This window comes from Salvelinus alpinus, chromosome 6 (genome assembly GCF_045679555.1).
Source record: "Salvelinus alpinus chromosome 6, SLU_Salpinus.1, whole genome shotgun sequence".
NCBI classification, from domain to species: domain Eukaryota; kingdom Metazoa; phylum Chordata; class Actinopteri; order Salmoniformes; family Salmonidae; genus Salvelinus; species Salvelinus alpinus.
In genome coordinates this window covers 55,602,457-55,625,626 of record NC_092091.1, presented here as the reverse complement: position 1 = coordinate 55,625,626, position 23,170 = coordinate 55,602,457, and the positions used below count along the sequence as shown (strand labels likewise).

At 45.1% G+C, this 23,170-nt stretch overlaps 1 protein-coding gene and 1 long non-coding RNA gene across 2 annotated transcripts in view; both read left to right on the top strand.

Moving 5' to 3' along the window:
* Positions 1 to 23,170, top strand: part of LOC139578953 (F-box only protein 41-like) — a 106,199-nt gene that overhangs the window by 58,794 nt on the left and 24,235 nt on the right. Inside the window, exons 5-8 of the mRNA XM_071407109.1 lie at positions 3,718 to 3,791; positions 9,871 to 10,277; positions 13,845 to 14,092; positions 14,412 to 14,527. Of these exons, the coding sequence (XP_071263210.1) occupies positions 3,718 to 3,791; positions 9,871 to 10,277; positions 13,845 to 14,092; positions 14,412 to 14,527 (845 nt within the window). The remainder of the gene's footprint in view (positions 1 to 3,717; positions 3,792 to 9,870; positions 10,278 to 13,844; positions 14,093 to 14,411; positions 14,528 to 23,170) is intronic.
* On the top strand, positions 18,984 to 19,896 carry LOC139578914 (uncharacterized). The gene is made up of 4 exons (XR_011675642.1): positions 18,984 to 19,111; positions 19,198 to 19,313; positions 19,412 to 19,482; positions 19,625 to 19,896. It is a non-coding gene; the product is annotated as an uncharacterized lncRNA (long non-coding RNA).

Genomic DNA, 23,170 nt, shown 5'->3' with positions numbered 1-23,170 from the left:
ATCAGCCAGGAAGTTAAAGCTTGGTCGCAAATGGGTCTTCCAAATGGACAATGACCCCAAGCATACTTCCAAAGTTGTGGCAAAATGGCTTAAGGACAGCAAAGTCAAGGTATTGGAGTGGCCATCACAAAGCCCTGACCTCAATCCTATAGAAAATATGTGGGCAGAACTGAAAAAGCGTGTGTGAGCAAGGAGGCCTACAAAACTGACTCAGTTACATCAGCTGTGTCAGGAGGAATGGGCCAAAATGTACCCAACTTATTGTGGGAAGCTTGTGGAAGGCTATCCAAAACATTTGACCCAGGTTAAACAATTTAAAGGCAATACTACCAAATACTAATTGAGTGTATGTAGACTTCTGACTCACTGGGAATGTGATGAAAGAAATAAAAGCTGAAAGAAATTATTCTCTCTACTATTATTCTGACATTTCACATTCTTAAAATAAAGTGTTGATCCTAACTGACCTAAGACAGGGAATTTTTACTAGGATTAAATGTCGGGAATTGTGAAAAACTGAGTTTAAATGTATTTGGCTAAGGTGTATGTAAACTTCCGACTTCAACTGTATATATCTGTGTCTCTCTCTCTCTCTGTGTGTGTGTGTGTGTATGGGTTAATACAACAAATGTTAAAACCATTTGATCGTGATGGACATGACATGGACGTACCACTATGATGTATTGATTGTCAAGTCCCGTCTTGCTGGTGCAGCCCCTTCTTGATACACCATTGGGGGGTGGATCTCAATAGTCTCAAGTGGTTTCCTCCCCTCGTGTCTAGGGCTGTGGTGGTCATGACATTTTGTCAGCCGTTTATTGTCATGTAAAAGACTGCCGGTCTCATTTGTAATCGAGCGTTAATTAACATAAACCCAAGCCGCTTATGCGTCCCCATCACAGTAAATCCATGATTTATTTTAGGTAGGTCTAAAGAAAGATTATGATATGTAGAAAATGTATTTCAGAGGAACAGAATATGGGTTTGCTTTACTGAATGTTATCTGTCTGTGCACCATGCTGTAGGCTTGTTCGTTTAGCAGACAAGATGCTTAAGTCCTGTGCCATTATTTTATATTCTAGGATTTTATAGTAGGAAAAATGTAATTCAATTTAGCTGAATAAGATAGAAAGGACATTTCTCCCATTCCATAGCGAGTGAGCAAATTACGTGGCTATGTTGAGCATAAAAGTGATAATTTTAAACCGGTCCTATATGCTAGATTTTGAGTTATTTGAATACTTCAATTGTGAATGATCTAAACCTTAATGTCTTAGGAATCAAAACGTATATGAGCTGCATGGTGTGACTAGGCTATCGATGATTTGGGAAAGTCGCAAAAAACCGCTCTGTCCCTGCACATGCTGTTCTCATCAAGTGATCATATTTTCACCCGTCAGACTATTCTGAATTTAATCCTGTCCTTTACTAATACGTCAAATGTGTTTTGATTTAGAATGGCCCGTTTCTAAAATGGGCCGGGGAAATATGTCCACCCGTATGCACTCGAATAGCGAATGGAGGTGACTTTTTCCGCCTGTTAGTTTTTCAATCGTGCCGGATAGGCTACTCTGGTTATTTCACTCCATGCATAAACCACTTTTTGAGAATCATGCAGCCTCTCGCTGCGCAAACAGGTGATATTCCCGCACCAAACTCTGTATGCCATGGGCTCTCCAACCCTGTTCCTGCAGCTACCCCCAGTGCTGAATTTGGGAAACCAAGTGAACTCTGTTTGGGAACATCGATGGTAATATGTTTTCACAGCAAGACGCATTTCATTAAACCGTTGACAGCCCCCATCTCTTTACGCTCGAGAAAGGAATGAAGGAGAGAGAAACTCACGGTGGTGAGATATTCTTTATCTAAAGGGAATGTCAGCCTATTTTTTTTAATTATGAAAATATAAGAAATGCCCTATTCAGAATCCAATAACAATTCACTATACCGCAGGCTATACCGTAGGCAGATTGTGTAAGCCGCCCTGCACAGTCAATGAAGCAACTTCATCGCCAAGGCCTAGACGTTCTCTCCCAGACTCATGGATAGAAAGTGTAGCATAAGGTAATCAGTCCATACAGGATGCATAATACAGGCCACACTCAAAGGCCATTACTAGAATTTGTTTCATTTTGGAGTATAGGCTAACTAGACCAATTAGGTACCAAACACATCTTGAATCTGTTTTTTTTTTGTGTGTGAGTAATATGCGGTAGGCTATGTATTGTATAAGGGCACAATCACTATTTGAATCCCCGGGCTCATATACAGTATAGGCCTGTGGGTTTAATCATCACCTTAGCAAAGCTCTGTCCTTTTCAATGTTATGCTTTGAAACAACATCCACAACAACCAAGTTTTCCACTCAGTTTCTTTCCTCAAGCTGATCAGTCACAGTGGGGTAAGTTTTAAAAGTCAGCCTACTGTTTTGATGTGTTTTAATGTGACTTTTGATTGCATTTGCTCTGACGTCAGAGTGGTTAGAGGGACACTGGAGTCCTGAGTACCAGGCCATTAGGACCTGATGGTTGTTAGCGAGCTGGTGTCCTGGGTGCGATTCTAGGAGATTTACTGCGGCCCTGACTGCTGGTGCGGCGACCGCATTGCCGCCACAACAGCCCTAGGTGTGAATACTTTCTGAAGGCACTTGTAGATACGATTGTGCTGGATAGGAAAGTCATCCGTTGATCCGACTCCATCACAATGTTTTCACCTATCCTACATTAGCAAGTCAGTTTAGATGAAGGAAAGGAGATGAGAACACGGCAGTTTTGACTATTGAGATGCAACCCTCAGAAATCATGTTTAAACCCTGCTGATAGTGTATGTGTGTGAATATATATATATATATCTATATGTGTGTGTGTATTGTTGAGCTCCTGGTGGCTTCTCACAGCTTGGCAGATGTATTTATATCTGAAGAGGAGACGTTCATACTTATTCTTTGATTAACTACACCACAGCGTGTTCTTTTTTTCATTTGGGAAATGTGAGTTTTTTTTAGCCAACCACTACCTCCCGTTGAATGTGAAGCTGTTTTTAAACCGATCACCTCTTGGGCTTTGAGCGAGAGTAGTTGTCCTCGTTGTTATGGGTCATTTAAGAAGGTATCACACCTGTACACCAGCATTTTTATGTGCTTCAGTTTTGTAGTGGTTGTTTGGTGTGTGTAAATAGTATTTATTTGAAACAGAGTAGATTGAAGCGAAACACGAACAGTGGGAGGTGTTGTTGACCCGTGACAAACCATCCTCTGAACACAGCACAGCAGTAAATAGTTTCAGGGCACAACAACAGAATATTGAAGTCTATTCAACATTCACTGTGAGTTACAGAACACACGAGGTTGGTGGCACCTTTAATAGGGGAGGATTGGCTCGTGCTGATGGACTGGAGCGGAATTAGTGGAACGGTATCAAACGCATCGAACTCGTGGTTTGCAGATGTTTGACGCCATTCCATTTGCGCTGTTCCGGACATTATGATGAGCCGTTCGCCACGCAGCAGCCTCCTGTGTTACAGTCAGTACACAGACCGAGGACTATTTTCACTACCATGTGTAAAGTCCTGTTTTTTTTTATATTTTTTTTTTAGAAGTATCAGAATTCAAGGAAACGGTTTAATGTGTTGACACACCCGTCTCTCCCTTCCCTCTCTCTCTCTCTCCCTTCCCTCTCTCTCTCTCTCTCTCTCTCTCTGTCTCTCCCCATTTCTCAGAGGAACTCCAGCATCTCGGGGACGTCCAGGGGCATGTACCAGGTCTCTGACCGACGATCCTCTCCCAGCACCGGGTAAGCCAGTCCTCCACACGCTATCCCGCACTGCCCTCCTGTAGTGATGCCTCTAGCACTGAGATGCAGTGCCTTAGACCGCTGCGCCACTCGGGAGCCCAGAGTCGTGTCCTCTCCCCATGTTTGAGGTTGGAATAGAGGGAGATGAGCTGATTCTAGGTCTGTGCCTATGGGTGACTTCTATATCCCATCTTCACACTTCACTCTCTGCACTGTAAGTGGCTTTGGATAAGAGCATCTGTTAAAGGTAAGATGCAATGCAATGCAACCCCCTGGTGCACTTAGGTACAGTGACTTGATGTGGGGGCCCTATGCTTGGGGGCCAGTGGTCCAGTAGATGGATTCTGAGCACCAGACCGTGGCCTGAGCCAGTATGCATCAGACTGTGGCAACACTGACTCAGACCGAACTGGACCGCCCGAGCATGGAAGGTGTCAGAGGGCACCAGCCAGGTAGTATTTGTCCAGTACTGTGCCCTGGCCCCTGACAGCCTCACAAAACACAACACAACTTCCTGTTTTCCTGCCGGGCGCTGAAGTGAGGCCGAATCTGTCAGCCATGCAGAAACGGTAGGGGAATGTTCTGTCCCAGAGCTCCCTTCCGCCGCTATGTGTTCCCACTCGCACCAAACGCACACAAGCGAACATGGCACGCACACACAAAACCAGCCGATGGGCATCGCCACTGCTCTTTGACACATGCTTGTAAACAACGGCGGTCAGACAGTAAGGACTTAAAGTGTCAGTCCTGCTTTCTCAGGCCTGGCTGCCTCTGTGGGCACTGGGCAGAGAGAGTGACACAGAAAGAGGGAGAACCCATGAATTTGTAAAAAGCTCTCTGTTGATGTGCACTTTTGTTTTGGTGTGTTCATGGACAACATGTCGTATTTGGTTTACCCCCCCCCACTCAGATTAGTGAACGATGTGATTATGTTGTAAATAAACAAGTGTAACGGATGTGAAATGGCTAGCTAGTTAGCGGGTACGCGCTACTAGCATTTCAATCAGTTACGTCACTTGCTCTGAGACTTAAGTAGGGTTGCCCCTTGCTCTGCAAGGGCCGCGGCTTTTGTGGAGCGATGGGTAACGACGCTTCGTGGGTGACTGTTGTCGATGTGTGCAGAGGGTCCCTGGTTCGCGCCCGGGTCGGGGCGAGGGGACGTACTAAAGTTATACTGTTACACAAGCAAACATTAGATTGGAAGGAAATGGTAAGTTACAGGTGGTTTTAGCATTGTTTAAGGATATGATTCATCCCATATGGCTTTCAGATTGTCACCGACTGATCTGCTTACCTTTGCGCAATGACGCATCTTCGTGTGTATCTGGATTTGAGTGGCTCGCTGAAAGGTCAAAAATTCGACCCCTATCGCGTGCATTTCGAGAGGCCCATCTCCTGCTCTTTCCTTCACTGCTGATCCAAACCCGCCCACACTGGGCTGCGTCCCAAATGTCATCCTGTTCCCTATTTAGCGCACTACTTTAGTAAATAAAAAAGGGAATAGGGTGCCTTTTTGGTATGCACAAGCAGAACCTTGCCTTTTTTGTTGTTGTTGTTCAGACTAAATGTAGACCTTTTTTTGCATCGTTATGCAACTCTTTGTGTTTGTACGTGCCCATGCATGTTTCTGTGAGTGCATGTGCGTAACACATGATCATGACTTTACCGTCCTTCTGTCACGCGACGACGTCATCTCGCTTCGGCGTTCGTTTTTGGCGAGCCAATCGTTGGTCACCAAGTGATCCTTTCACTTCCTAGATTAGAACGTTCCATAAATGCCCTCGGTCTCCCGGAGATGAATGTGATTTATTTGTTCCAAATACAGTGACGTTAGATTCTATTTAGGTGCTTGTTTGAGAAAGAGATATTTGGGTTTAAAAATATCTTATTTTGTTGCTTTATTGAAGTGGTCTGGATCAGTCGCACTGAAATCCTCGACTCCATTTTGTACCGAAATGGCTACTCTGTCATCCATCCTGAGCCCCACTGTGCATTACTGGGCAGGAAACTGTACATCCCTGTTTATACACTTGAATAATGATCTGTACCCAATTAGCCACAGCTCTGCTGATTGATTCCACAGTATTGATCCAACCTGTGGCTTTTATTGCTGAAGCCACCACTCCGATATAGGCTGTGTACCAAGTACCACCCTATTCCCTATACAGTGTGCTACTTTTGACTAGAGCCCGTGTGTAACGGATGTGAAATGGCTAGCTAGTTAGCGGGTACGCGCTACTAGCATTTCAATCAGTTACGTCACTTGCTCTGAGACTTAAGTAGGGTTTCCCCTTGCTCTGCAAGGGCCGTGGCCTTTGTGGAGCGATGGGTAACGATGCTTCGTGGGTGACTGTTGTCGATGTGTGCAGAGGGTCCCTGGTTCGCGCCCGTGTCGGGGCGAGGGGACGGTTTAAAGTTATACTGTTACACGTGTAACAGTATAACTTTAGTACGTCCCCTCGCCCCGACACGGGCGCGGACCAGGGACCCTCTGCACACATCAACAACTGACACCCACGAAGCATCGTTACCCATCGCTCCACAAAAGCCGCGGCCCTTGCAGAGCAAGGGGCAACACTACATATTGGTTTCAGAGCAAGTGACGTAACTGATTGAAATGCTACTAGCGCGTACCCGCTAACTAGCTAGCCATTTCACATCCGTTACACTCACCCCCCTTTCAACCTCCTCCTTTTCCGCAGCAACCAGTGATCCGGGTCAACAGCATCAATGTAACAGTATAACTTTAAACCGTCCCCTCGCCCCGACACGGGCGCGAACCAGGGACCTTCTGCACACATCAACAACGGTCGCCCACGAAGCATCGTTACCCATCGCTCCACAAAGGCCACGGCTTCCGCAGAGCAAGGGGCAACACTACATATTGGTTTCAGAGCAAGTGACGTAACTGATTGAAATGCTACTAGCGCGTACCCGCTAACTAGCTAGCCATTTCACATCCGTTACACCCGATCTAACCTGGTCAAAAGTAGGGCACTATATAGGGAATAGGGTGCCATTTGGGATGCAACAAAGCCACACTGCCAAGTGGCCTCTCCTCTGCTTGCTTCTTTAGCGGTGTCACTAGGTTCTATGCAATCAATCGAGCACAGATGATGTATTTCAAAGAAAAAAGTTCTATTTGATTCCAGGTCTGGTGTGGATTTACCAGGTTCGCCATCAAATCTCTCTTCATACCAACTTCCAATTATTACGCTGCAGGAGTCGTATAGGCGCTTGATTTAACCGCCTAGACTGTTTTCCATTCACTCTGAATTCAGGCTGCGTTAGCTACGGTCGCTAATTAGCTAGCTAAACCGCATGACGGTCGTGTTTGATGTCATTCGTCTAGCGCGTGTGCATGTCAGTCCTGGAAGGTTCACTGATTGTTTTAATGCGGACGTTTAGGACACAAAAGTAATAACGGAAAGGTGAAAAGCCTTACAATTATGTAGTGTTGTAATGTTTAAAAGAAGAATACAAGTATGCACTAATATCACACAAAGTGCATCTCGATTAGGTACGGAAGGACTGAATGGAAGTCTGACTTTTGGTGTGCAGTTCATCCACTGGGTACGCCAGTTTATCTGTTCTAGTCTGTTTTGTTTTGTTTGTGGTGCTTTTGCCTCCATAGGACAATATAAACGCCTTTAGACAAGCAGGAGAATGATGAGCGATGCAAGATTATCTACTTTTCTGCGAGGCTAGGTTTTAAAATTCCTCGTTATTTGCTTATTATGTGGAGGAGAGTTATCGGTATAGTAATTTAACAGGGTCTTTGTTCTCGCTCTCTGTCTGTGTGTGCGTGCGCAATGGCTGCCTCAGGGGAAAAAACGGCTGTTTCCAGAAGCAGTCACTGTAGTCAATTTCCCCCCCCAAAAAACAATCCCCCCCCCTCACTCCTCATGATCTAAATTGGTCTACTTTGTATTTCATCAGAGCTTCAAAACACTTTTATGCTGAGGTAGTATTTTCACTCTCCACTGATATTATTCTACATTTTGTTAGTTGTTTGTTGCGTAGTTTTAAAGCTTCTTGTCGGCACCAGGAAGTTAGTCTTTGTCCGTGCACGATGAAGAGGGAATGTGTTTACAGCTTGGTTTGATATGGTGGCTTATAAACTTCAAAATGTCTCTCTCAGTTGACTAAAAACGATCAGAAATTATTTCTGAAAAAGGGATAGTAGTAGACAATACTGTTCATGTGATTTTCATTTAACACAAAATCTAAAAGTGCTTTACACCTAGGCATACAAGTATTAAAGCAATGGGTTATATTGAAATGCTGAGTGAAGGGAATGTAACACACATCTACAGTATCTACTATCTCAATGAATATGTAATGATATACCAACCTATTAAAAGGTGTTTGATGGGGTTGAGGTCAGGGCTCTGTACAGGCCAGTCAAGTTCTTCCACACCAACTTCGACAAACCATTTCTGTATGATCCTCGGTTTGTGCACGGGGGCATTATCATGATGAAACAGGAAAGGGCCTTCCCCAAGCTGTTGCCACAGAATCGTCTAGATTGTCATTGTATGCTGTAGCGTTAAGATTTCCCTTCACTGGAACTAAGGGGCCTAGCCCGAACCATGAAAAACAGCCCCCGGCCATTATTCCTCCTCCACCAAACTTTACAGTTGGCACTATGCATTGGGGCAGGTAGCTTTCTCCTGGCATCCGCCAAACTCTGATTTGTCAGTCGGACTGCCAGATGGCGAAGTGTGATTCATCACTCCAGAGAACACGTTTCCACTGCTCAAGAGTCCACTGGTGGCGAGCTTTACACCACTCCAGCCGACGCTTGGCATTGCTGATCTTAGGCTTGTGTTTGGCTGCTCAGCCATGGAAACCCATTTCACGAAGCGCCCGACGAACAGTTCTTGGGCTGACGTTGCTTCCAGAGGCAGTTTGGAACTCGGTGGTGAGTGTTGCAACCTGGGACAGAGTCGGTGGTTCTTATTTTCCGTACAGTTGAAAGTTTCTGCTGTACAAATGCCTGGGGTCTCCAAATAATCCAGAGCACAGGAGCTGGGTATAAATATGAATATCCGTGAAGATGGCCACTAGCATAAAAGTTTTTCATTTGTTTTCCCTCTACTTTTTTCATGGTTCATATTACTGGGAAGGGAATTAATCCTCCTGTTTCTCGTGCTGATTTTAAAGCACTATGTTGTAGTCTAAACTTTCAGTAAACTTTATTACCTTTGGTCAAATATATCATTTTAAAAAGGCTCTGTAGGTGCAGTGATTGACAATCGCGGACTTGACACCATGTTGAGGCGTGTGTGTGTGTGTCAGTGGGGAAAGTGTCAAAATACCTTTTATATTCTCAATGCTACAGGGAGGGACATGTTAAATTGTGCATATCAGATTTTTGGGACATGTAGCGACTGCCAGAAGGCAGTAAGCTCGTGAAATGCATTCTGGATAAAAAGAGCTGTCCTTGAGGGGCACAGTGTTTTCCACCTGTGGCCAGAATCTTAGTCACTGCCAAGACATTAGAGTCAAATATGTCTCTACAAACTTAAAGGGACACACCACATCACTATTCAAATATGTCTACACAAACGTAGTTTAAGGGACACCCTCAAAACACCACTAGATAAGTGTCACACCCAAACCTGTGCAGTTACTACTAAGGTTTTAAAAAAAAAAACAACGATTTGTAAACATTCATTGCAGTTAGCAGATACGTTTCATATTCTTCGTTTTGTAAGTTGTTCATCTTGGTCGATAATGAGCTGTGAAAACCATGGCAACACTGTTGGGCTGTAAAATCATGTGGTATCAGGAAGTGACAACGTGTGGTGGCTCTGCTGCCACTTCGACTCATATCAGCCCATCACTGACCTGACAAACAGATCTGGGACCAGGCTACAGTAATGCAGATGACCTATCTGATGAAACCTGGATAGAGAACTATATGATGCTGTATACGTTTCAATGGTTCTGTCTGTTAGTTGTCCATATGTAAAGTGTCCACAAAAGTTGCTTTGAGTAAGTTTATTTTAAAAAAGTGGTACCTTTTGTGTATAACTCATCCCCTCTGTTCCGCTCTCCCCCTCTCTCTCCCCAGAGCGTCGGGCCGGGTCAAGTCCTTCTCCCAGGGCTCGGGCGGGGGCTACGACAGCGGCGACAGCGTGGAGATGCACCCCATGGAAGAGTGCCCCGAGGGCCAGTACTACCACGTCCAGTGTCGGCTGGGGGAAGGGGGCGGACAGGGAGGGGGCGGACAGTGCTACGAGAGGGGCGGGGGGTCCCGGAGCTGGGGGCTCCGCAAGCAGGCCATCCAGAACTGGCAGCGGAGACCCTACCGGGACAGCACGGAGGGGGAGGAGGGCGAGGAGGGTGACGTGTCGGACGTGGGCTCCAGGACTACCGAGTCGGAGGCGGAGATGTGGGAGCAGCAGGAGAGGAGGGCCACCATGGCCGAGACGCAGCAGTCTGGAGCGCCAAGACCATCTGGATACCGCCTAGGCACAGGTAGGACTGGATAGGAGGCTAAGCTAAACCGCTAATCTTTACCTTGCTTAGGTACAGTACGGTAGGATGCTAGGCTACGTCCGGTAGGAGGTTTAAAAGCCGCTTACCATTTGTTTATCCTGATTTGTCCATTGCTTGTTACTCAGCAGATACTTGTAATGAAATGGTGTGTACTGGTGCATTGCAGAGAGACAGTCATTTCTAAAAGGAACAGTTGTCACATGTCTGGCACACCTTATGACCCTGATAGCCCGTCTGCCAATGGCACCTGCAGCAAACACACACAGAATCCCTTCCCTCACACAGACAAAACCCCCTCCCACACACACACACACACACACACACACACACACACACACACACACACACACACACACACACACACACACACACACACACACACACACTGTCCTTCGGCCCAGGCTAACAGTAGTCAGGTCTGTCAGAGAAGGACAGGACAGAAGGACGGTGGCTGGTGTGAAACTGGGTCATGGCTGTTCTAGTTCCAGGTGTTCCAGGGTAAGGCTGTCCAGAGAACAGTGAAGGACGACTAATGACCAGAGCGGCGCCACAAACTGATTCCGTGTCAGCCCAGGGAGCCCTGTCATAGTGGGATGACTTTCACCAGACTGATCTACTGACACACACTACCCAGATAGATCACGCATGAGCAACCTCCAGGGGATGGCATGGAATGCCATTGTGTGTGCTTATGTTTATAAACTCAACAAAAAAAGAAACGTCCTCACTGTCAACTGTTTATTTTCAGGAAACTTAACGTGCAAATTTTTGTATGAACATAACAAGATTAAACAACTTAGAAATAAACTGAACAAGATCCACAGACATGTGACTAACAAATTGAATAATGTGTCCCTGAACAAAGGGGGGTCAAAATCAAAATTAAGTCAGTATCTGGTGTGGCCACCAGCTGCATTAAGTACTGCAGTGCATCTCCTCCTCATGGACTGCACCAGATTTGCCCGTTCTTGCTGTAAGTTGTTACCCCACTCTTCCACCAAGGCACCTGCAAGTTTCCAGACATTTCTGGGGGGAATTGCCATAGCCTTCACCCTCCGATCCAAAAGGTCCCAGACGTGCTCAATGGGATTGAGATCCGGGATCTTCGCTGGCCATGGCAGAACACTGACATTCCTGTCTTGCAGGAAATCACGCACAGAACGAGCAGTATGGCTGGTGGCATTGTCATGCTGGAGGGTCATGTCAGGATGAGCCTGCAGGAAGGGTACCACATGAGGGAAGAGGATGTCTTCCCTGTAATGCACAGCGTTGAGATTGCCTGCAATGACAACAAGCTCAGTCAGATGATGCTGTGACACACTGCCCCAGACCATGAGGGACCCTCCACCTCCAAATCGATCCCACTCCAGAGTGCAGGCCTCGGTGTAACGCTCATTCCTTCGACGATAAACGCGAATCCAACCATCACCCCTGGTGAGACAAAACCGTGACTCGTCAGTGAAGAGCATTTTTTGCCAGTCCTGTCTGGTCCAGCGATGTTGCCGGTGATGTCTGGTGAGGACCTGCCTCTCAGTCCAGCTTCTCTCAGCCTATTGCAGACAGTCTGAGCACTGATGGAGGGATTGTGCATTCCTGGTGTAACTCGGGCAGTTGTTGTTGCCATCCTGTACCTGTCCCGCAGGTGTGATGTTCGGATGTACCGATCCTGTGCGGATGTTGTTACATGTGGTCTGCCACTGAGGACGATCAGCTGTCTGTCCTGTCTCCCTGTAGCGCTGTCTTAGTACTCACAGTACGGACATTGCAATTTATTGCCCTGGCCACATCTGCAGTCCTCATACCTCCTTGCAGCATGCCTAAGGCAAGTTCACCCAGATGAGCAGGGACCCTGAGCATCTTTCTTTTGGTGTTTTTAAGATTCAGTAGAAAGGCCTCTTTAGTGTCCTAAGTTTTCATAACTGACCTTAATTGCCTACCGTCTGTAAGCTGTTAGTATCTTAACGACCGTTCCATAGGTGCATGTTCATTAATTGTGTATGGTTCATTGAACAAGAATGGGAAACAGTGTTTAAAAAACTTTACAATAAAGATCTGTGAAGTTATTTGGACTTTTACGAATTATCTTTGAAAGACAGAGTCCTGAAAAAGTGACGTTTCTTTTTTTTGCTGAGTTTATGTACTGCACCTTTCCCAGTATGGCTAAACTTTCTCATATTGATAGGGCCATAGGGCTCTCTCCAAAAGTTGTGCACTATATAGGGAAAGCGTGCCATTTGGGACTTAGACACTGACAATGTTGATGAGAAAACCACCTTTACCTCCACCACTCCTGGTTCAAACACAGCAAGCATATCTCTTTTAATTGCCTTCTCCAGCCAAGATCCCACAATTCCCGGCTGGCGACCTCCATTTTATTTAGAAACACCTAGCTTGAGTCTCAAATGGCACCCTATTCCCTATTTGGTGCACTATTTTTCTACCAGGGACAATAGGGAATAGGGTGCTATTTGGGATGCAGAGAGACCAGGTGCGTCATGCTAGGAACGAGTAAACCTGCTTCCCAAATGGAACCCTATTCCTTATACGTACCCTGGTCAAAAGTAGTGCACTATAAAGGGAACACTATAAAGGGGCCATTTTGGATGGAGTTTTAACTAGGACAGAGGCCATTGAAACATGCCCATTTTGCCTTAAATGGACACATTTTGTGCAAAAGATAGTCCTACCCTATTCCCTGTTGGTTCTTCTGGCTACATATCTACTTGGCAAAGGAGCTACTGTAAACCCAAATAGGCAATAAAGCTGTCATTTTTTACACAACCCAGAATGTCTGGTATGAGAATTCAAATTGGCACCACCAACATTACTTGTCATGTAAATGACATTTTATGCTCGGACGTTGTCGTCCATATAAGATTCTCAAAGCGTTTGGCAGGGTTGAGTTTGAAATGGCACATATCAACGTATCACACGGTATGACTGCTAGCATGCATTGGTAGACTGCTAGCTAGCGTAGGCGGTGTGCCTCTAGCCGCGAGGCCTGTCGCTTCCAAAGCCTCCTTCGCTTCTTCTTTTCGAAGGCCAACAGCGATGACACGGCGGATGACTCATCACATAGATTGATGCCTGCTGGGAGAAATGGAAATATGCTGGAGTCGGGTTTGGTCACATGGTATTGGCCAATACAGTACATCATGGTAATGCTCATATCTGTGCTTGAGGGTGAAGTGGATCGCTTGCACCACATTGTGGATATTTTGTAGAATGCCACTGTAATATATATATATATTTGCGACTCAGGATGGCGTCTCTAACCTCCGTCTCTTTCCCCGCCACATTTATTTTTCTGACTAAACTCCCTGCCTCCATCTTCCTCTCTCCTCATCCTCTTTTCTCCTTCCCTTCTGCACTTCTCTTCCTTTACCCACCCTACTTCTCACCATCCTCCCTTTTTCTTAACCTCTCCCCTCCCTTTCTCTACCTACCTGACTAATATCCCTCGCTCTCCTTTCTCTTTTACCCTCTCCACCGCTCTCTTTCTTCACCTAACCTCTCTATCCTTTTTCTCTCGTTCCGACCCTGCAGGGCGTTCCGAGGGGGGCTACAGCCACAACAAGCCGTGTCGCCACGACAAGAGCCTGTCCCGGTCCAACAACGAGGTGATCAGCCCGGAGATACTGAAGATGAGGGCGGCTCTGTTCTGTATCTTTACCTACCTGGATACCAAGACCCTGTTGAGGGCCGCGGAGGTCTGCAGGGACTGGAGGTTTGTGGGCCGCCACCCCGCCGTGTGGACCCGGGTGCTGCTGGAGAACGCCCGCATCTCCTCCAAGGTAGAGGACACGGATCGTGTCCCAAACGCACAGAACGCCGCAGGTGGCTTCTGAGGGGAGAACGGCGCGAATGGAATGACCTCAAACACCTGGAAACCACGCGTTTCGATGCATTTGATACCATTCCACTGGTTCCGCTCCAGTTCATTACCACAAGCCCGTTCTCCCCAAACGAAGCTGCCACCAATCTCCTGTGGTACACGCGCGCGCACGCCCATTCTGCTGATAGTTTAGGTGCAATAATTGTGATATGTGTTACAGTAAGCCCTTCGAGCGTCTGCTAAATGACTCAAAAGTAACTGTAATCTCTTCGTCCCAGTTCCTGAGTACACTGTCCCAGTGGTGCACCCAGACCCATTCCCTCATCCTCCAGAACCTGAAGCCACGACAGAGGGGCAAGAAGGAGATCAAGGAGGAGTACCTCAAGAGCACACGGTGAGAGGAGAGGCGTGTGTGTGTCATGGACTGATTTCCCTCTATACAGCAAACAGCAGGGGTCTGCAGTACTCTCCCCATCTCTCCTTTCTCTCTCTCTCCCCGTCATCTCTCCTTTCTCTCGCTCTCCCCGTCATCTCTCCTTTCTCTCGCTCTCCCCGTCATCTCTCCTTTCTCTCGCTCTCCCCGTCATCTCTCCTTTCTCTCGCTCTCCCCGTCATCTCTCCTTTCTCTCGCTCTCCCCGTCATCTCTCCTTTCTCTCGCTCTCCCCGTCATCTCTCCTTTCTCTCGCTCTCCCCGTCATCTCTCCTTTCTCTCGCTCTCCCCGTCATCTCTCCTTTCTCTCGCTCTCCCCGTCATCTCTCCTTTCTCTCGCTCTCCCCGTCATCTCTCCTTTCTCTCGCTCTCCCCGTCATCTCTCCTTTCTCTCGCTCTCCCCGTCATCTCTCCTTTCTCTCGCTCTCCCCGTCATCTCTCCTTTCTCTCGCTCTCTCAGGGATGCAAACTTGTCACCTTACGGCGGAATGTGCCGTTTTGAATCCAAAATAGGTGACCTACGTGAATCATGTCAACCTGATGAGAAAAGTTTGGGGGGGGGCTTTGGATCACTACTGGCTGTAAGCGAACGAGTGATGCGCGTTTGCAGCAATACTGGCTGTAGCCAAGGCTCAGCCAATCGTTCACATAACAACAGAATGCAACAGGAGACTGAAGAGACAACCAATTTTCTAGTTACAGAATCAGTGCGCGCTATGGAAAGACAGCAGTAGGGTGGAAAGGCTGTTTGCCAGTTACAGCAGCGCGCCCCCTGAACGATAACGAGGAGGTCGGTGAGAAGCCTGACCACGGAGACGGGGGTGAGAAGGTGATGAAGCGTACTTCATGAGCTGTAACCGAAAAACAACTGGCATTTGGAAAGTTTGAGGTGAGGGGGAAAGTGTGGTGAACAAGTATTAGCATTGTTAAGTATCTTGCTATAGTAGCTGGATGGAATTCTCCGTTAGCTAGCCAGAGAAATGTTGAGCAACATTAGCCAATTTAGCTGATCAAATAATTGAGTTTGTTTGAAAATTAGCTGGCTAATAAAGTCAGACAGCTAGCTAACGTTACAACATCAGATGTGCTAACGTTAGTAGTAACCTAACCAATGCGCTATAGTATTAACTGGTATACGACTCCTTGCCGTTTCTCAAGTTATAACGCGTTAGTTGCACCAAGGTAAAGACAGTTTCAGGTTGGATATTCGACGGATATTCGCCTGTAGTTTTTCTTACGTCCACCAACAGCAGTTAGGGACTGTCAACATAGTGACAAATCAAAAAACAAAACAAATTTCAATAGCTCTTTAACCATTAAAGAGTAAACCATTACTTTAACCAAAACTTTCAAAACTTGTTGTAGCAAACCCGATGGCATAAACGCACATTGCACACACTTTTTTTTGTCGATTTATATCTCTCACGATTTAAAATGATTTATTTACATTTTCAAATTGTAATAGCTCATTGGACATATGACCTACTGACTTCAAAGAAGGTTCAGAATGTCCACTGACTACCCTTCTATATTGCACACCCATTCGTTTGTCAATTTTCATCTCACATGATTTTACATGAATTTTTCCACATTTAAAATGTCAATAGTTCCTTGGTCATGTGACCTACTGACCTCAAACAAGGTTGAATGTCCACCGACTATGCCTTCATATCGCACACTCTGATGTTTGTCTACTTTCATCTGATGCTTTTAGACTTAAATCTGTAAGCCTGAGACCCAGAAGGTATGGACACGCACACTCAGAAGTCATTTGGAGAAAAAGAGAGTATCTGACTGACAGAGTAGTTAACAGTGATTACTATTATCTGTCTGAAACCCTCGTACAGTCAAACCCTTCCAGGACATTACATTCTCACCACGCAGGATATTCCATGGTCCCTAGACTCCTTTCTAACAGTCCTCAAGCTTCAATAGGGTAGTCAATGACTGTGTAACCTTTGAAATTCAGAGTCAACGTTATCATTTTAGTAAGTCTTATGGTCGGGCATAAAGTGTTGTCTCCAGTTTCTTGCTTTCCCAGGTCCTGCTGAGTGGACGGTATTGATGCCTTTTCAGTCTAGCTCCAGTCAGGTGTCATTATGTTATACGCACCACGCCACCGCACTCCCATTTCATAACACCCTCTCACCTTCTACCATTTTGTCTACCCTCCAAGAACCAGGAGAACCCTCTAGCTGTAGACGCCCCCAGATCCATGACAACTGAGATTCCCATATCCATAGCCTTCGTAGCTTGTAGGTCTAAAAGCGTTTTTGTCCTTACTATGTTGAAATATCGTAGACTAAGCTTTTTGTGTGACTCTGGTAAGTCATTTCAAGTCAAAGCCTTGTTTTCCCTGGTACATAAACATGTACTACTAACTAGTTCTGTTTATTTTGACTTTGCAGCATAAAAATCTTGTTGGGAGCTGAGAAACACTCACAGCTGTATGTTAATGAAGATACTGTATGTTAATACTACAGCTCAGTGCAATGGTAAATGTTAAGTCAGCTGTGGGATATGAACAGTAGAGGGGGGATGCTGTTGTAGTGTCATCACTATTTTCAGGACTTTTCTTTTGATGAGGGTCACAGCACTGGAGAATAACCTGGTTCTGATCCAGATGTATCGGACCCATTTGCCTGAGGGTGGCCTCCTAAAGTATTAAATAAAGTTATGTTTGCTTGGATGTCGGTCATCCTTATGCACTCCATGCAATACTTGCTGTTGTTTGTAATAGTTGTCATGTTTTTGTCCACATTTGTTTGGAAATACGTGTAACTGTCCTTTGTCGTTGGCATACAGCAGCATGGTACTGTTGATGTCATGTTGTCCACTAAGCTGGTTGTTAATCTAAAGCATACTTTTACAAGTTTTGTTTAATATTTGCATTTGTCCCCCAGCTCTTTGCCTCAAGAGTCCAGTCTGCCTTTCACAGCCCTTATTGCAAAGACGACATTGTAAAATAATTTTTCCAAAAACTGATATGGGTACATTTTTGTGAAGGGGTATGAGGGTTGCGATATGGGTCATTTAATAGTGCAATCATTTAAGGGATCAATACATTTCTATATTGCTTCCCCAGTTTCTGCATGAACCACCAGGCCAAGTGTTTTTGGTCGACCCTGCTGGACAGAAAGAGGAGGAATCGGAACACGCCTTCAAATTCAGGTCTTAGTTATTCCATTGTACTGGATCGAATACATATTAGCATTTTACATACATTCATAAGTGTAATCATTTTTTATGATATACTGTGAAAAACTGAAAGGGGAAGGGTAGCTCTTGACTTGAACAACAGGGGTTCTCTGTAAAGAGAGTCATCCAAAAGGCAGAGACGCACCCCTTGACTTTCATTTGGCGCCCTTGACCTGTGTATTCTCTCCTGATTGGTCTCCGTGGTGCTTAGTCAATGGGAACTCCATCATAAAGTTTTTACACAGTCTGGCAGTCTGACTAAAGTGCCAGAGGTGTGAGGAGAGACATCCTCCTTTGTATTTATGGGAACAAATATTTCCAAACACTTTGGATCCTATTCTTGGACAGTTAGGAGACACAATGCATCAATGTAACAAAAAAAAAAAACTAAATGCTGTCCATGAGTAATCTCAACCTTGTGGGTGTTTGGGCCAATAAAGTGCCAACTCAATTCAACCACTGACTAGTCTCTCAAAGCCCTATGAACGGGGACACAGGGCAATAGCTTTTTTTTACTGGAGTACACTAACCCCTAATTGGGGCTCTTTTCTTGACACACAGTAGCAGTTTACCAGATAAGAAGTCAAGAAGATCAAAAAGTAGATTGTTGTAAGGGTGTATTACATCCTGTGCTGGCCCCATTGTCATATCCATTCTGGATTCTGAGTGGTAAAATCAGAGCTGAAAAATGCCTCTATGTACGTGTATACTGTATGTGGGAATGTCTTATGTCTGTCCTACATGTAGTGTTGGTACATGGAATATTCCTCAACTGCGTAGATAATAAATTGCTATTGCAAATATAAGTATTATGTTCAACAACTGACATTTTCAGATATTATTTTGACAAGCACACATTTTAACACACTTTGGTGCCTACAATTCATTCTCTATTGTGATTGATTTGGTGGGCACTGGCATCTGTGATCTTTGATGTGACTTTCTTTAAGCACGTACTGATGAAACGGTCACTTAATATTTTTTTCTTAGTCTACAAACGCTCGACATTTGTTCACTCTGTGATCGGGTTGGATCCTATATGCTACTTTTATTATTGTCCTGTAAACGGTTCAGTGCCTATAATTTAGGCTGTGTGTAGAATGGGGCATAAAGGAAATGACCTCTACTAGATTATAGTGATAAGGAAAACAGCATACAATTTTGGCCTGGGTATTCGTTTGCCTATAACTAATCAGAATTCCATTATGTTTACATAAAAAAGAGAATACTTCAAAATGAGAAGATCCTGCCGTGGAAAAGACGACTGGGCGGACATAAAGTGGAAAGGATGGGAAATAACTCACACCATGCAGCAGGACACCTTCAGCTGTGGGGTCTTTGTAATGCAGGTTTGATAGTTATATTTTCAATAATGAATGGTTTGCTGTTATGTGACAATTTAGGGCAAAAACTCAATTTTATTTTTGGGGTGTAGATGGCCAAGGAAGTTGCTTAGAACTTCCCCAACATCCCAAATTGATATGGAACCTTCACTAAAACACATGGAGCAACTGCGAAAAGAAATGGCTGAGGATATACTAAAAATGTCTGGTATGTAAATTACATTTAATTCAAAGTAAATGTAAATTCTTTATTTTTATATAGTTGTGTGGGAGAGCTATATGTTCAGTTCATGCCTATGATTTCAGAGTTCAAAGCCAACAGCTGCTTCGTGTGTGCCACTGATAAAGAACCTGGATGTGGCCCAAAGACTGACTGGGTTAGTAACTTAATTTAACATGTTTATCATCTTTTGACACCAGTGACGGCATGTAAGACAATTTATGATATAACACAATGGATGGCTAGTTCGTCATACTGCATTGATATTTGATAACGCGTTATGCTTTGTTTTGTTTTAGATTGAATGGTTTGCATGCCGGCGGCGGTTCCATGGGCTGTGCCTAGGAATGGAGTCAAAAAGAGTTGAACAGAGTGAAGAACACAAACTGGAAGTGCAGTCTTTGTTGTTGAAAAATGTCTGCTATACCCCATCCACACTGAAGAGGCTCTGAAATGTACATCAACCAGGGATAAAGAGAAAGTTAACACTGTGAAACATGTCGTACTTATTTGAAGTAAAGTGTCTGTTGACATGTCGGAAAAGATTAAAGGTCTACAATTTCTGTTTTAATTTGTCAATATTACATTTGTATTCATTGATTTACTGGCCGCCATTAATGTGGTTACATGTTCAGTATATGTATTGACCAGCAATCCCACTGCAGCCTACCTCACTAGCTCACTCTCCATCCCTGCTTTGGACAATTAATAGCATGACTCTCGTACTTTGCCCTTTTCCTTTATGGTTGATATTAACGACGAAAGGAGATATTATCTGTCTCTCTCCTATTGTGTACCGCTGTTAAGTACTGTGGGGGGGAAAAAACAGGGTAAATAAGTACTTAGAACTACCAATTATAGATAAATATTAAAGAGACGGGTAAACACAACACAGGACTGAACCCCCTAATTGTCAAACTAATATTAATGTACAACAATATTGAAGACACATGACTAGAGGTTTTGCAATATGGGTGTATATCCACTGCACGCTTCTTAGGTGTGTAATTGACATGACCAAGGCGCTATTGAAATTTTAAACTATTAAAAATGTATGTTACACTGTGTGATTTTACAGTACAGAAAGAGTGTGCAATATAGAAGGGTAGACGGTGTACCGAAGAGCTATTGAAATTTGAAAGTGAGAAAAATTCATGTAAAAACGTGTGATATGAAAATGGACAAACTAAAGGGTGTGCAATGTGTAGGCCCACTGAGTGGACATTTTGAACCTTGTTTGAAGTCAGTAGGTCACATGACCAAGGAGCTATTGAAATTAGAATGTTTGAAAAATGTATGTAAAAACGTGTGAGATGAAAATGGACAAACCAAAGGGTATACAATATAGAAGGGTAGTCGGTGGACATTCTGAACCTTGTTTGAGTCAAGTAGGTCACATGACCAAGGAGCTATTGAAATTCAAATGTAAAAGAAGTTTGTACTTTGTTTACACTCCCTAACTAATTCAAATAGGAATACAAAATGCTGCTCACATTTCCACTTGTTTATTAGCTTTGAATACGAATGGATGTCCAAATCGTGAAAATAAGACCTGTGCAATTTTTCCAACATCATGACACTTATTTTGAGTCTGTGGCTCAAGTGGTTTGAAAGCACGAATATCTGTCGTATATCCAACTTAAAACTGTCTTTACCTCGGTGTTAGTTGCTTACTGGACCCTGGCAATCTGTGTGAAATGTTAACTAGCTAATGAACTAACTTCTATCTGTGAACTAATGTTTTCCCTCTACAGTATGTGGTTAATTTTCAGAATGAGAGAATTAGGTGAAAATGAGGCGTTGATTGTTAAACAAGTGGATTTAGGGATCAAGTTTAGCTGGAGCTGGGCCTGGCTTATGCTGGATGCCAGTAGAGGTGAAAAAGGCCACACACTTTCCCTCTTTCAATACAGTGGATAAAAATGAGTATGCCAGGTGTACACTCTGCCTGAAAGAGATAAATAATGCCAACAAAGGGTCTCATGCTGGCACATTGTAGAACAGAAGTCCGCAGGCAGAACGTGTACAATGTAATAACCTGCAGAGTAGCCCAAAGATATTGCTTTTGCTGTGTTGAGCTCGACAGTAACACTTTTGTGTGCGTGGGGGGGGATTATAATTTTTTTTACTCTGTGAACATTATTTTTGCACACATGTAGCCTTGTGCACTTGATTGATGTCTACTATAGTGGCCACTATAATAGAGAAATAGAATGCCTGTTTGTTTCATTCTATTTTAGAATGCCTGTTTGTTTCATTCTACTTTAAGATGTTTTTTCCCAAGTGCAATATTTAGATGTGTGTGTGTGGTCACAAGCGTTCTATTATAAAGGCTGCCATGGCTATCTGCAATATTAGTGTATTGTTTTTTTCCCGCAAGACTTTGCAGTAAAGTCTAGGCAACAAATAACATTGGATTGCTTTCTCCCCCCATCTCTCCTTTCTCTCTCTCGCTCTCCCCCACCTCTCCTTTCACTTTCTCTCGCTCCTTTCTCTCTCTCGCTCTCCCCCATCTCTCCTTTCGCTCTCTCTCGCTCCTTTCTCTCTCTCGCTCTCCCCCATCTCTCCTTTCGCTCTCTCTCGCTCCTTTCTCTTTCTCTCTCTCCCCCATCTCTCCTTTCTCTCTCCCCCCATCTCTGCTTTCTCTCTCCCCCATCTCTGCTTTCTCTCTCCCCAATCTCTCCTTTCTCTCTCTCCCCCATCACTCCTTTCTCTCTCTCCCCCATCTCTCCTTTCTCTCTCTCGCCCATCTCCTTTCTCTCTCTCGCCCATCTCCTTTCTCTCTCTCGCCCATCTCCTTTCTCTCTCTCGCCCATCTCCTTTCTCTCTCTCGCCCATCTCCTTTCTCTCTCTCGCCCATCTCCTTTCTCTCTCTCGCCCATCTCTCCTTTCTCTCTCTCGCCCATCTCTCCTTTCTCTCGCCCATCTCTCCTTTCTCTCTCTCGCCCATCTCTCCTTTCTCGTTCTCCGCCCATCTCTCCTTTCTCGTTCTCCGCCCATCTCTCCTTTCTCGTTCTCCGCCCATCTCTCCTTTCTCTCGCCCATCTCTCCTTTCGCCCATCTCTCCTTTCGCTCTCTCGCCCATCTCTCCTTTCGCCCATCTCTCCTTTCTCTCTCTACCCCATCTCTCCTTTCTCTCTCTCGCCCATCTCCTTTCTCTCGCCCATCTCCTTTCTCTCTCTCGCCCATCTCTCCTTTCTCTCTCTCGCCCATCTCTCCTTTCTCGTTCTCCGCCCATCTCTCCTTTCTTTCTCGCCCATCTCTCCTTTCTCGTTATCCGCCCATCTCTCCTTTCTCGTTCTCCGCCCATCTCTCCTTTCTCTCTCTCGCCCATCTCTCCTTTCTCTCTCTCGCCCATCTCTCCTTTCGCCCATCTCTCCTTTCGCTCTCTCGCCCATCTCTCCTTTCGCTCTCTCGCCCATCTCTCCTTTCGCCCATCTCTCCTTTCTCTCTCTCCCCCATCTCTCCTTTCTCTCTCTCGCCCATCTCCTTTCTCTCTCTCGCCCATCTCTCCTTTCGCTCTCTCGCCCATCTCCTTTCTCTCTCTCGCCCATCTCCTTTCTCTCTCTCGCCCATCTCCTTTCTCCTCTCTCGCCCATCTCCTTTCTCTCTCTCGCCCATCTCTCCTTTCTCTCTCTCGCCCATCTCTCCTTTCTCGTTTTCCGCCCATCTCTCCTTTCTCTCTCTCGCCCATCTCTCCTTTCTCTCTCTCCCCCATCTCTCCTTTCTCGTTCTCCGCCCATCTCTCCTTTCTCTCTCTCGCCCATCTCTCCTTTCTCTCTCTCGCCCATCTCTCCTTTCTCTCTCTCGCCCATCTCTCCTTTCTCTCTCTCGCCCATCTCTCC